Source organism: Labeo rohita, chromosome 9, assembly GCF_022985175.1.
Source record: "Labeo rohita strain BAU-BD-2019 chromosome 9, IGBB_LRoh.1.0, whole genome shotgun sequence".
Taxonomy (NCBI): Eukaryota; Metazoa; Chordata; class Actinopteri; order Cypriniformes; family Cyprinidae; genus Labeo; species Labeo rohita.
The window spans coordinates 10,585,549-10,601,420 of record NC_066877.1 but is presented as its reverse complement, the minus strand read 5'-3'; the positions used below and the strand labels follow the sequence as shown (position 1 = coordinate 10,601,420).

Here is a 15,872-nt window from a genome sequence, read left to right as displayed (position 1 = left end):
TAGTTGTAACAACTATATACAAAGCAGTGCAGCACCTGGCTTCGAAATGTGCACCGCTCATTTTTTTTTTTTTTATTAAAACCTAGTGCTGCCCTTGACTAAAGATTTGTGAAGAATGGAGTATTTTAAGAACAGGTGACTGCATCGGCGCCTCCATCTCTTATGCAGTAAGTGCGCTACTATTCAGCTTCCAGCTGTTCTGACAATAATGGCTGTATGTTGAGTTATTTTCAGGGGACAGTAAATATACACTGCTATACAAGCTCCACATTGACTACTCTAGAATATATTCAAGTTTCATTTCTATAGTATTGTTCCTTAAGAAGATATACTAAAAACGTTGCTGAAATGTGAGGGGTGTACTCACTTTTGTGAGATACTGTACATAGTATTTATTTTACTTACATAGTGGTATTTTAGATGATATTTGAGGTCGTTGAAAGATAGGTGGGCGTTTGGATGTCCTGCCCGATGTATTGTATTACATCACAGACCAGCTGTTTACTATCTGTCCGTCACAGACTGCGTGACTTTGCCACATTCTGTAAATTTTTCCTGCGATTAAGCGACTAATAAAATTTTGGTCAACCAAGCCTCTTCTCGTTGACTATTGGGGGCGGCCTTAATAAAATCATAGCCTTTTCACGTTTAATCGTCACATTCAGCCATATCACAATTCTTGTCTTTCTGTTCTCAAATTTAAGACCTCTTGAAATCATAAGACTTTCATGTGCCATGTAAGATTTTTTAATGACCATATATTTGATACAAATTTAAGACTTTTTGAACACCCACGGAAATATGCTTTAATATTATTTTCATATCTCCTCACAACTTGGTGGCCCAGTGCCGAAGCTGCGTAGGTACCCTCAGGTCATGGTTGTTAAAACACACCATTTGGTTTGAAAATGCTGAAATGTTGCAGAGAATTAGCCTTAGGTCCTTTTTGGCATGCTCTTTGTCAAATTTGTTCATCTGTTATTTGAGAACGGTTTGACAAAACAACTTGAATTTTATAACTTCTTGCCAGCATGGTCTGAAGATGAATTAGGTGAAAATAAGACAAACTCTCTAGGGTGTGTTTAAAAAAAAAAAGTAGTTTTTTCAGATAATTAAAAATTGGGAAAAATCTTGACCCGTTAAATTTAAGCACGCAAGCTATTACTATAAACATGAGTGCAACTATGAGGTGTTGGTGGCACTAGAGGTTTTGAGTTAGTGACTCCAAACTTGCTATGGTCCATGTTGAGACTGTCCTCTATCTGTGTGCCAAATTTCATAACTTTTCCACATGCAGGTCTACGGGCTACCACATAAGCAGAAGGAGGAGAAGAGAAAGACTAATGAATACAATAGGTGCCTTCACACCTTCAGTGCTTGGCCCCCTAATGAACTATTAACACAAGGAATTTGAGACTTCACTTGGGCCCTGCATCAGAGACACGGCTGGTGCCTGGACGCCTGTGTAACAAACCCGCCACAGGGGAGCCATATCAATCAACTGCATAACTCACAGACAATTTTAACAGCACACAGACACATTTACACACACTTAGTGTGCACACACCCACTGGTGAATAATACAGGGAATATGGACAATGAAGAGCATGTGGACGAAAAGTGAAGCACATTATATTTTACTTGCACATGTTCCATCTAAAAATAAAAATATTTTCTTTGGTTTGTACTCTCAAAATAACCTTTCCTACAGCTACTGTAACATTTATACTGGATGATCTCATCTCCGTAATGCATTGTGGCACATAGGGAATTATACATTGCTTTATTAAACATAAAAAATGAGGAAATTGTGTACTTTCCCCCCACACAAACAACAAATTCATCTGTATCACTGTGCAAGAAAATTCCAGTGGTCTTCTTTGCCTGAGGGCATTTCCGTTCCTATCCGACAAAGATGTACATTCAGCTGAGACTAATTTCATTAACCACCAGCAAGAAGTATAGTGCTGTCATTCACACACAAAGCAGAAAAATAAGAAATATTGTATTACCCTGAGCCTTATTACTGTCTCTTCATAATTGACACAGTATTGGATATTATGCAAAACACAATCCAACTACATAAGTGAGTGCAGCTGGGCTGGTATTAGCTGCAGCAGGTCTGTAAGCACTGCAAAAGCCTGGATAAACAGAGCCGAGAGCCGACCGGCTGTGAGGGAGTGTCGGCAAGCTGCACTGGTCAGACATGAACTCACTGAGACATACGGCCAGATGGGTATCTGCTTGTCCTGAGCCGGTGAGGTCATAGCGATGCCAGAAGCGAGGCAATGTGCACTGTGGCAAATACTAAACTTAAAAAAAAAAAAAAAAAAAGAGTACAGCAGGATATTAACAATGCACTAACAAGTTATTTCATTAAGAGAACTCTAGAAATATGATACTTGCAAATAATCTAATAACAGTTAATAATGTGTGGGAATTGAAGTGCTTTGCTTGCAGGTTAATTACCTAAGTGGATTCTAAATGAGATTAATCCGATATATAAAACATCTCTAACCTATGGAAGCCAACTTCCACCGCTGAATAAAACAAATATTTTTATCTCACAATTCAGACTTTTTTTTTCCTCATAAATGCATGATACAAACTTGCAATTCTGACCTTTTTTCTCAGAATTGTGAGACATAAACTTGCAATTCTGAGAAATGAAGTCAGGATTCCCTGATATAAACTCACCCAAAAATGAAAAATTTATGTTTTTCTGCTTACCCCCAGGGCATCCAAGATGTAGGTGACTTTGTTTCTTCTGTAGAACACAAACAAAGATTTTTAACTCCAACCGTTGCTGTCTGTCAGTCACGAGTCACAGGGTTTAATTTGGTTTTGTTTGTGTACGTTTTTTTTTTTTTACTCTCAAAGATTTGGTAGCCATTGACTGCCATTATATGACTGACAGACAGCAACGGTTTGAGTTAAAAATCTTCGTTTGTGTTCTACTGAAGAAACAAGGTCACCTACATCTTGCATGCCTTGGGGGTAAGCAGATAAACATCAAATTTTCATTTTCGGGTGAACTATCCTTTTAAGTCGGAATTGCGAGTCGCAATTTTGACTTTTTTCTTGAGAGAGTTTGTATTTTGCAATTCAGACTTTTTTCTCATAATTGTGTGATGCAAACTTGCAATTCTGATCTTTTTTCTCAGAATTGCGAGATATAAACTGAAAAATGAAGTCAGGGCTGCGTGATATAAACTCACAATTAAGTCAGAATTGCGAGTCACAATTTTTACTTTTTTCTTGAGAGATATTTTTTGCAAATGCAAGTTTGTATCTCACAATTCTCACTTTTTTCTCACAACTGCGAGTTTATATCTCATAATTCTCACTTTTTTCTCACAATTTTCTCGGAAGATATAAATTATAACTGAATATATAAAGTTATAAAGTCCAATTTTGAGGGGAAAAAAGACTGATATATTCTCAGAATTGCGAGTTTATATCTCACAATTCTGACTTAACTCACAATTGCATGTAAAGTCACAATTAGTTTATATCTCACAATTCTAAAAAATAAGTCAGAATTTTTCAGAATGGTGACATTTTTTCACAATTGCATGTTTATTTCTCAGAATTGTGACTTTTATCAGAATTGCGAGTTTATTTCTCAGAATTACGAGTTTATATCTCACAATTCTAACTTTATAAGTCGTAATTGCAAATTTCTATCACAATTCTGAGAAAAGTAAAAAGTCAGAATTGCAAGTTATGAATTGTGGGAAAAAAAGTCATAATTGTGGGATAAAAAGTCGTGATTAAATTTTTTATTCAGTGGATGAAATGGGCTTCCATACTAAATCTACAGAAAAAAGTGTGCATTGTGAATATGCATACAATTAATCACTAGAACAAAGAATTCACAATACTGTGTTACAATAGTGAACTCAAGATACTATTTTATCAGTTTTCAACAAAGATAGCTTTCATATGTTTACATTAACATTTAAAATCTTTTGTTATTATTTGGTTTGATTCTACCATTAAACATTATCATCAACTAAAATGTTAGTTTTGTTGGCTAAAATTCCATGCTATTTTAGTATCAGTCAGATTAAACCTGACCAAAATGAAGAAATGTGACATGACACAAAAAATATTAAATTTAAAAGATATTAAAACAGACAAAATATAAAATACTTAAAAAGACAAAAACTATCATTAAAAAATAAATTAATTAAAAAGGAAAAAGGAACTGTAAATTGTGATGCCAGCTGCACTGATGTATTCATATTTTTGTCCCACTGGATTTTTCACACGAACTTTACTCACAAAACAGTACATGTGTTTTTTTGGATATATTCAGAAAGTTGTGAAAAATGCAAGCTGCTCTGCAAAGGTAATTTATTCAGAGACAAACAATAATGACGGAAGAAGCAAAGATGCAAATTCTGTCATCAGATGGCTTCACTTCCATGATTTAGGATGAACTGATAATACCGACTGCAAACCATAGCTCACTTTACTCCGGATCGCCATTACAAGAGCTACCGAGTTTGGAAAATGTCTTTCACATCAACCAAACGAACTCATGTCCAAATCACAAAATGCTGTGAAAGCACGGTAAAAGCTTGGTTGGGCTTTTGTATAGAGCTAAGCATATCCTCTGTAATGCCGATTCGCTGCCGCTGATAATCAAATCCTGTGAATACACTCAAAAGCACATGACTCAGGCCCATGGACGCTTTTATTGGGTGTGGATCAAAGGACCGGTTCTGATGGGGGAGAAAATAATCTTGCAAGAGAGAGCTCATGTCATTGTGCTCTATATCTCCAGCATGTTTTTAAAATGATTCTTTCATTTGGGAGGCACTCTACCACCTTTCAGCAGCGAGCAGGTGGTGAATTGAACAGTAAAGTGTGTGTGTGTGTGTGTGGGGTGATGGTGAGATGTCTTTGTAGTACATCCTGTACATGCATTAAGAGAGAGCAGCAGATGGTAGAGGAAGGTGTGGGGTAGAGTCATACCACCATTCCACTCGTATCCACCATCACTCACAGCACATCCCAAACTCAACTCACATTCACGGCCTTCTGCCTCGATTATGCCAAATTCCGCTCCACTGTCATATTTTACTTGGTTTCTCTTATTCAACATCCTTCTGACTGATGGATCTGCCAGTAGTGGACAGGACTGGCTAACATAGCCATCTTGACATTTTTGATAATATTTTTAAAAAAAATTGTAAAATGCAGGAAAACATTATCTGACTGTGAATTAAAATATTAACTAACATTAATATTCCCCATCTCTCTCGCCTCTGCTGTGCCCACTGAGTTTTAAGAGACCCCCTAAAGTGCATGGTGAGTTTGGTGGGGGGGCAATTGAGAATGCATGGGGGAAAGTCACATGAGACGAGGCAATCCCTCCATCGTGATATAATTGGATATGACTGGTTATGATCGGCTAGAGTGGCATAGTAAGTCAGCCCCAGGCCATTGTGCAAAAATTTGTATGGGTCCCCCAATCATCATGGGCCTTTCCTCGGTTAACTTGATTTTTCTGAAGTAAATAACGTTATGTGAGCATTCACAAGCTGTTTTATTTATGGTATAAATGCTTGAAAATAATATTTAACATTTTCAAGTCCATTCATTATTTGTAGCACACAAGTCTCAGCCTATAAATCCTGTCAATTTTATGACAAAATCCAAACAATTAATGTGTTTTTACGCTGTTCAATTTGTAGTGAGATAACTATATTCACCTCAGATCAAGAGGCATGTGAATCAATATTTGCAAAAAAATATTCGCAAGTATTCACTGTTTTAGATTATTTTTGTGAAAAACTCCTGATCAAGAGAGACGGCATAAAAGGCATTTTTGTTTTCTTTATTTTACGAAAGCACAACATTTTGATGATATTGTGAGTGCACACGAATAAAAGTGGACCCTTTGTAGTTCCGAATGATGTAATACTCTTACCTTTCTAAACAAAATGATGCCGTATTTTAAGTTTCCACTGTTATTAAAGGGGTCATATGATGCGATACATTGTGCATATATAAGATCTGTAAAGATGCAAAGATTAAAGTCTCAAAACCAAAAAGATATTCTTTATAATAGTTAAGACTCAGTTAAGACTCCTGAAACTGGCAGAGTAGCCTATATGCCGGATGTGCACACTATAAAGTGGAGCAAATCCAACTTTGCAAGGACAGTCTGCTGCTTCTGACTCACAGCCCGTAATTACGTTTTTATATTTAAAGAATTTGCTATTGGCTATTCAAACACAGGTTGAGCAGTGTAGAATAGTGCCTGTTTGTCATTTCTACGATCACAAATGCAGACATGGTGTTATGTTTACGCAACACAACGCAACGCAACGCGTAAAAAGACAGTATGAGTCATTATAATCAGTAATTATGTCCGCATTAGACGCAACAAATGCCTCATTTATAATGGGTTTTATTGTTTTTGTCTTGTTGCGACGGGACATGGCGTCAGAACATGGTAAAGGGTGTAACATTTCCGTCACATGGTTGAGGTATTTGGTCAATCACAATGCACTGAATAGCTGGCTAATCAAAGCACACCGCGCTTTTCAGAACGATGAGCTTTGTAAAAATTGAGGCTTTTCAGAAAGGCAGGGCGGGGAGGAGTAACAATAATGTACAGTATGTGGAAAATAATGTGTTTTTGAACCTCAAACCGTGTAAACACATTGCATTACACCAAATTCACAAAATAATGTTCTTTTTAGCAACATCATATGACCCCTTTAAAAAAAATGCATGTGATCGCGCTGACGCTTCCATGTCCTGTAAAGCGAGCTTTAGGCCGCATGTCCACCAAACCATTTTTTGCCAGCTGAAAACAACAGGCGCTCTGCTGAAAATGCCCTGTTGTGAGCGCTTGAGAGCGCAGCGTTTTTTCCATTGAGATGCTGTGGTTGCTATGATATGACATACACTTTAGTACGGGGGGATGAAATGTTTCTCCAAGCATTATTTTTCATAACAATAATATGGTAGTCTGGCATTTCCATCTGGTAAAAGTCATAAATACTCAGAGACGAGCAATATTCACTTTTCCAGTGTTGTTCGGTCATAGTACAAGCAGGGTGGTCGGTATTAGTCCCGCCCCTCCTCCACTCTGATTGGTTGGCTGACTAGAAAAGGACAGTGATGAGCGCAGCATTTTACTCGAAGTTGAACATTATTCAACTCCTGGCACCAAAGAAAAAATGCCCCAATGCTCAGCGCAAAAAAGACGCTTGGCAAGCTCCTGACGTTTTTACAAAACGTGGCGCTCCTATTGAAAACAATTGAAAAAATATGCCAGCTTCAGAAAAAAAAAATGCTTTCGGTGGAAACACGGCCTCAACTTAACTTTGTGAAATGCATCAAGTGTTTTATGTTTATAGATTTTATTTTAGGCAAGTTTTGTTGATTTGAGAAGGCAAAATTTATCAAACACATGCTCAACTCACTGCCGCTGACCGCTTGGTTGTTGCTTTAAAAGACAAAAACTTGAATTTAACGAACATACTTGTATTAAAGTGAAATAAATTAAATAAATTAAACATGAATTAAAAGAAGCACAATATTTAAAATGTTGCTTAAAATTATCGCCAGCAAAAATCATTGTGATTACATATTAAACATTCAACACAGCAGTCCATATGCATCATTTGGCAATAACTCTCTGTCTTTTACTAAACAAAGCCATCAGTATGGACTTCATTTCACCAAATGGAGCACATACCCTGATCATAATCAGGTTTGTGCATCAACAAATACCCAGTGCCTTTCATCAGGGCGAATTACCTCTTCACTAGGAGCCGAATACATTTCCCCTTTTAATATGATGTCTCCAAGAGCCACGCGTGCGGTTACGAGAGACTCATGCGGCGTACGATAAACCTCTCGGCTTACGGCACACACGCTAAAGTGCACTTTTTACCCCACGCATGCATATGGAAAGGCCCATTCACCTTGCAGACCGCAGGATCATTAAAGGCAACACAGGGGTAAAAGCACAGACACTCACGTAACCTCTTAAACAAAGAGACGTCTCTACAATCGCTACGATGGAAGCCAGAAAGGCTAAGAGTAAAGTTTGTCCATGAGTAAATGGATTCTGTTTAAGTGGAGATGAAAGCAAACCACTGAAACGAGGACGCTGTAAAAGACTAAGGGGTCTGGATTGACGTCCGTAACCTTGTCGCTCAGGAAGCGGCTTTATTTACTCGTAAAGAGGCCAAGACTGGAAACCAGGCTTGCAAGAGGGCTGGTGATACCAACATCAAAGGTTTATTGAGGAAGTAATGCAGGTAGTAACAAGGAGGTCTGGATATGAGATTAAGTAGTGCAGAGGCCAACGTCCCAACTGGGTTCGGTTTCCTCGGTTTGTGTAGGACGTGCCAGAAAGGGGAACGCTGTCACAACAACATTATCGCATGCGCTAACCGCTCGTCTTCACAGCTGGAGTTCTGGGAGAGATAAGGCTTTGTCAGGGCCCTTATTACCCAGCCTGGTGCCATTGTTAGCAGGCTGTTTTGAAGTACACAAAGCCGCCTGCTTGAAGGGGCGCGAGGGTCTTTTGTTACAAGCTCCGCACTCCATTTTTAATCTGCCTCTGTCGTGCAAAAACACTACAAACCGAACAGGAAATGAGTCCTCATTCTTTCTCCTTTGTTCATGGAGTCATATCTAATATCACTATTACTATTTCATCCTGCTGGAGCTGCAGACAGAGCTCTATATCCCCCACCGTGCGGCCGTGCTATTGGAGAGAGATTAGGGCTGAGTGTGTGAGGGGTGCGTGAGGTCCTCGGTGTGTGGCTTTTGAAGACCGACAGAAGGTTGTTAGAGTCTTTGAGCAGCAGCTCACCTGGCAGGTAGAAATACGTCAGGTACTCAGATGGATACAGAGCGTCAAACCCACCTGCTGATTCTCTTTCCCCCCTTCACATGGGCCAAACTACCACCGCATGTGTCTTCAGTGAGACATCTCTGCACAATGTGCTGCAAAGTAAGTCTTTATTTCTGTCAGGCGACCTCCTCCTGTCTATCCATTCACATGGCATCATCTCTATCAAACTCTTCCAGCTTTTGAACGTCTAAAGCCTGTTCTTTATCTGTAGTCAGATACGACTAGTGCTGAATGGGTTTATCATTGGCCATGAAAGTCAAACGCCCTTTACAAAAAAAGTTAAAACAACGATGTCGAACAATTTCGAAGCTGGAGGAGAAAATAAATGTTTTTCGCCATACCCTACCTTTTTGAACCTAAGGACACAGAGTAAGAACTAAACATACATGACCAACATGATTATGTAATGCATGAAGTCGAAGAAACGCATCACAGAGGTAGTGCAAGATGAACATTTATAAAAAAAAAAAAAAAAAAAAAAAAGTATACTTTTTAATACCGTGTTGTTACCTGAATGATCCACAGCTGTGTTTTTTTGTTTAGTGATAGTTGTTCGTGAGTCCCTTGTTTGTCCTGAACAGTTAAACTGCTGCTGTTCTTCAGAAAAACCCTTCAGGTCCCACAAATTCTTTTGTTTTTCAACCCTTTACAACAATGGCTTTATGATTTTGAGATCCATCTTTTCATACTGAGGACAACTGAGGGATTCATATGTAACTATCACAGAAGGTTCAAACGCTCACTGCCGCTCCAGAAGGAGAAACAATGCATTAAGAGCCAGGGGGTGAAAACTTTTAGAATTTAAAGATCAGAGTAAATGTAAGTTATGTTGTCTTCTGGGAAACATGTAAGTATCTTCTGTATCTTCTGGCAGTACTAGGGTAGTACTAAATGAAAAAAAAACAAAAAAACAAAACTACGATATTTAGGCAAAATAAGACAAATGTACACATCCTCATTCTTTTCAAAAGTTTACACCCCTGGGTCTCAATGCATAATTTTTCTTCAGGAGCATTAGTGAGCATTTGAGCCTTCTGTAATAGTTATATATGAATCAGTCAGTTGTCATCAGTGTGAAAAGATGGATCTCAAAATCATACAGTCAGTGTTGGAAAGGGTTCAAATACACACAAATGCTCAAAAAACAAAGAATTTGTGGGACCTGAAGGGTTTTTCTGAAGAACAGCAGGCAGTTTAACTGTTCAGGACAAACAAGTGACTCATTAACAACTATCACTAAACAAACAAACAAAAAAACACAGCTGTGGATCATTCAGGTAACAACACAGTATTAGGTATCAAGTGTATGAAAACTTTTGAACGGGGCCATTTTTATAAATTCAACTACTATTTTCTTTTGTGGACTATATGCAAACGTCTTTTATGTGAAGTATCTTTTTCAGGTCAGTACTAAATGGTAAAATAATTAACATTTTGTAGATTCCGTAAACTTTTGACTTCAATTGTATCTTCACAAAAGACATTTATTTCAGTCTAGCCAACTTATTACCATTTGCTTGTAAACATAGACGTGTTTGCTATGCTTAAAAATTTCATCCACCATTTTAAAAAATTTATTTTTTGCCCCTTACATTGTGCATTGTTTCTGCTCATATTGGTTTGTTATTCCTCTCTTTGTTTCTAAGCTTGACAATGACAGCTTTTATACCTTCTGACATGATCTTTTTCTACTCTCAGCCCTTTCCTTCCCTCTATTTACCTTTTTTTCTCTTTGTCTCATCATCCGTCACTCCTCTATCAGCGTTTCTATCTCCTTGGCCCGTTTTTTACATTTCAATCACTCGCTCTTTCAGCTTCTGCTCTAAAATGTATCTACAGTCATCTTTCACTGTCTGTGAGCTATTCTTCCCATACATTAATCTCCCTGACTACCGTATCTCAGTCCAGACAGTCCAGTCACACACACAGACGTCAATCCATCAGTCACCGAGTCAAGCAAACAGTTTAGAAATTCAAAGCTCAAAGCGTGTCGTCTGCAAAAAAATAAATAAATAAAAAAATCCAGCAACTGCTCACTAACCAAATAAAATTATTACTGTCGCCACACATAATGTGCACAGTTTTGTGCATTTGAAGATTTTAGACATTTATTTCAATCCACTGAAGGGTTTTAATCTCTGACGCACAAGCAGAACTAGTGGTTTATGGGTAATGAGTCGCTGCGTACTAACTAATCAGTGGCAACGATGCAGTGAAGGGCGCGTTCAACACAGCATGCACAAGAGCCGTAATTGAACAGTGAGAGGCCTAATCCAACAGAGAATTTACTAGAACAATGTGTGAACGAGTGTGAATTGCCTTTAATATGGTAAAAAAAAGACATTTATTCTCATCTTTTACCACAACACATTGAAGGCCTTAGAGACAAAGCGAACTGGGGTGATTCTTGGGAAATGTGGGTGATACACCAATTATTAGCAAACATGGATAGGAAAGCGCTCACACAGTGAAATATGCTCACGAAGTAATAAATAACATTTGGATTAACAGTGCAAGTACACTGAGAATTTATAATTGCTACAAAGATTTTAACTGTTTGTATGTTGATTTTTTCTTTACGTTTTACATTATGTGTGATAAACTTGTTTTAAATCCAACAGCACACACATTACTGAAAAAATAATAAAGATGCTTCAAATGAAAACATTTAAATAGAAAGCTATGCAAGCCTGTTTCCGCCATTGAATAAACTAATTTTAAAAAGGTAATTGCGACTTTCTATCTGAAAATTCTGACTCAGAATTGAGAGATATAAACTTGCAATTGCGAGTTATTAAGTCAAAATTGCGAGATATGAACCGCCAATTCTGAATTTTTTCTCAGAATTGCATGATATAAACGTAATTGCGAGTTTATTAAGTCAGATTTGTGAGAGAAATAAATGGGCAATTCTGAGAACATATATATCTTTTTTTTTCTCCTCAGAATTGGATTTTTTTAACTTGTAATTGCAAGGTCATATCTTACAATTCTGGGGAAAAAAAGCCAGAATAGCAGAAAAATCAGAATTGCGAGATATCAATTCTTATTTCTCACTATTCTGACCTCATAACTTGCAATTATGAGTTTATTTCACACAATTCTGAGAAAAAGAAGTTAGAATTGCAAATTATATCTCGCAATTCCGACTTCATTTCTTGCAATTGCGAGTTTGTCTCTTGCAATTGTGAGTTCATATCTTGCAATTCTGACTTTTCCCACTACTCTGACTTCACAACTCGCAACTGTGTGTATGTAATGCAATTCTGAGAAAAAAAGTCAGAATTGTGAATTAAATCTCACAATACTGACAAAATTTCTCGCAATTGGGAGTTTATGTCTCAGAATTCTTTATCTGAGAATTCTTTATCTTTATCTTTAATTCTTAAATCTTTAAGTTCTGACTTTATTTCTTACTATTCTGACTTCATAACTTCCAATTATAAGTTTATTTCACACAATTCTGAAAAAAAGTCAGAACTGCGAATTATATCTCACAATTGCGAGTATATATCTTGCAATTCTGACTTTATTTCTCACTATTTTTTGATAAGTTTATATCATGCAATTCTGAGAAAAAAAATCAGAATTGTGAATTATGTCTTGCGATTCTGACTTTATGTCTTGCAATCGCGAGTTTATATCCTGCAATTCTGACTTTATTTCTCACTATTCTGACTTCATAACTCATAATTGTGAGTTTACATATTTCAATTCTGACTTTATTTCTCATTATTCTGACTTCATAACACAATTGTGAGTTTATTTTACGCAATTCTGAGGAAAAAAGTAAAAAATGCAAATTATATCTCTGACTTTATTTCTCACTATTAACATGCAATTATGAGTTTATTTCACACAATTCTGACTTCATAACTTGCAATTGAGAGTTTATTTCATGCAAGAGGAAAACAGTCAGAAAAGTCGCAATTACTTTTTTTTTTTTTTTTTTTATATTTTTTATTCAAATAAATGCAGATTTGCTGTGAATTCAGTATTTTTTAAACCAAAACTTTGATTGATTGTATTGTACATACATGAAAAATATGTGAAACAATACATTAGAATGTTATGTATTGCATTTTAGTTTTTCCGTATATTGCGTGCAAGTCCAAAGGTTTGCCCATTATGAAGCAAAAAGGTAATAGTTGCTGGACGCCAACTATTGTGTCATAAATTCCTCTCACACTGCTGTGAATTTATCTAAATAAATGCATGAAAGATGTTGACAATGGTGGCTGTGGCTCATTTCCTGCGAGGGGCCAAAGTTTGAGTGGCACTGCTATAGTAATAGTCAAGTGCGCACGGTTCTCAGCGTTTGGTTATTTACAGAAAGTGCTGAGTGGGTCAGATTTTGGATGACTGCAGAGCGATGGGCACTACGCTGAGGGAGATACAGGAAGAGCCAACACACAGCTGCACAGTCGTAGTCCCTGACTTCACACAGCCCCGCATGCTCCAGCGCTTCCTGTAGGAGCGCCCCGACCTCCTGCGCTACTTCCTGCCGAGCGCTGAATCAACAAGCAGGGATAAGAGCAGGAAGACAGGCTACAAGGTGGGCAGAAGGGTGTGTGCAGAAAGGCCAGCGCTCCGGCGGCTGGGTGTGTGGGTCGCCAGGTTCATCAGGAAAAATATCAAACAGACAAAAACAAAGGGAGGGAAAGTTGAGAGGGAGAGAGAGTGACAGGTGAAGACGTCTGAACATCCGAACAGACAAAAGCTAGCATACTTACACGTCCCACAGGGGTTGAGACAAAGGCAGGAAGCTCAGGACTTCCCGTCCTCAAGGCTTGAGGAACTACAGCGTGACTATGACCTTCCAGGGCTAAGACAGCAAACAGAGGCCCGTTGGGCTTTGGAGAGAGACATGACAGTGCAGAGGCATTCCACAGGGACACATGATATCACTGCAGATGACCCAAATAACATGCCATTACATTTCCTGCTGGTCTGAAGCTCAGGATGTGCCCTGCCATATACAGACCTTATATGCAGCTCATTGTTTTAAAACTTCATTATCTGCAAGTGTGTTTTGATTCAGTGATTAAACATCCGAGACGGTAACTGAAAGGCTGTAGGTTTGAATCCAGCAAGCATGACGCACATGATATTCCCAGACGCTTGTGAAATGAAAATGTTACCATAATGTAATTCAGAAATAAATCTAATATGCTGTTTGCTGTTTAAGAAACATTTCTTTTTACCATTTTTTCAGGATTCTTGATAAACAAAGTTCAAACAAACAGCATTTATTTGAAAAAGAAAACTTTAACATTTTTAAGTGTCTTTACTGTGACTTTTGATTAATTCAATGCACAAATCTTATGTATGCGACAACCCAACCCACTTGTCAGCAAATACGGTGTATGTTTTGTATATGCAATCATGAAGACAATTCATACACTGGGAAGGAAAAAAGAAGGAAAACCAAGAGAGGAAGAGACTTTAAGAAAGGTTTATTAGCAGCAGATAGGAGGAAGTAAATGTAAAAGATATGGTGTCTGCCATGGGCAGTTAGACAGAGACTCTTACCAGCTCACGCGGAAGGAACATGTCTTCCTGTCTGGCCACAACCAGACTCACACTGTCCCCCTGCTTAGTACTGCGTAACATGGCCACCAGCTCCTCCTGAGAACGACCTGTGATATCCACACCGTTCACCTGAACACACACATGCACTCGGTTTCAATGGATTTCATATGCACCTTCACACTAATGTGAAATGACAGTGATTTGACTATTCAAGAATTACTCCAAAAAGAGACTCACTTCTAAAATCCTGTCACCCGACTGCAGGCGGCCATCTTTAACAGCAGCTCCTCTGGGTAGGATGTTTTTGACGAGGATGGGACCAGGCCCGTGCACAGAAGAATCTCTGGTCACAACTGTGAAGCCCAGACCTTCAGGACCTTTGCGGAGATTGAAAGAGATCTGGATTAAAGTGAGTGAATGTGTCATTGTGTTCGAGGCTTAAGCCTATTCTATATTTGTCTGTAAAAGAGCACATCAAGAACGTCGTATTTGAAGATTTCTGAAGGACCATGTAACATTGAAGACCGGAGTAATGACTGCTGAAAATTCAGCTTTGCCTCACAGGAATAAATTACATTTTAAAATATATCCAAATAGAAAATAATAATATTTTTTATTTTAAATAATAATAATAATAATAATAATAATAAAAATCACAATATTACTGTTTTTATTGCATTTTAATCTAATTAATGGAGCACTGGTGTGAATGAGACTTATTTCTAAAACATTACAAAAATCTTACCAACCTTAAACTCGTGCGTGTATTTAAAAGCAAATAAGATGCATTCAAATTATGAATTTAAAAGAACTGTTTTATAGCATTTACTTAAAACTGACTAAAATTATTGAATATTAGTAATCTGCATACACATCAAATATATATTTCAGTGATGTATTTGTGCTGTCAGGTTTCTATTTTTTCTTTTTTGTTAATATTCCAAGAGGATCTATCATATTTTAATTAATGAATTATGTTTTCAAAACTACTCTACCAGTCAAAAGTTTTTGAACAGTAAGATTTTTAATGTTTTTAAAAATTTCGTTCTTTCACCAAGCCTGCATTTATCTGATCCAACGCTCAGAAAAAACAGTAACATTTTTAAATATTTTTAAAAGAGCTGTTTTCTATTTGTATATATTTTAAAATGCAATTTTTTCCTGTGATCAAAGCTAAATTTTCAGCAACTTTACTTCAGTCTTCAGTGTCACCTGAAACATTTTTATTACTATTATTATCAATATTTAGATCAGTTGCGTACATTTTTTTTTTCAGGATTCTTTGATGAATAGAAAGATCCAAAGATCAGCATTTATCTGAAATAAAAAGCTTTTGTGACACTGAACACTATACCAGTGGTTCTCAAAGTGTGGTACGAGTACCACTAGTGGTACGCAGAGGAATCACTAAATTAAATATAAATTAATGTTAAAAAAAACAATACAA

The 15,872-nt window shown here is 37.3% G+C and overlaps 1 protein-coding gene across 1 annotated transcript in view; it reads right to left on the bottom strand.

Annotated features, from left to right (window-relative positions):
- Nucleotides 1-15,872, bottom strand: part of pard3bb (par-3 family cell polarity regulator beta b) — a 386,633-nt gene that overhangs the window by 221,229 nt on the left and 149,532 nt on the right. The window contains 2 exon segments of the mRNA XM_051118598.1: nt 14,426-14,554; nt 14,663-14,802. Of these exon segments, the coding sequence (XP_050974555.1) occupies nt 14,426-14,554; nt 14,663-14,802 (269 nt within the window).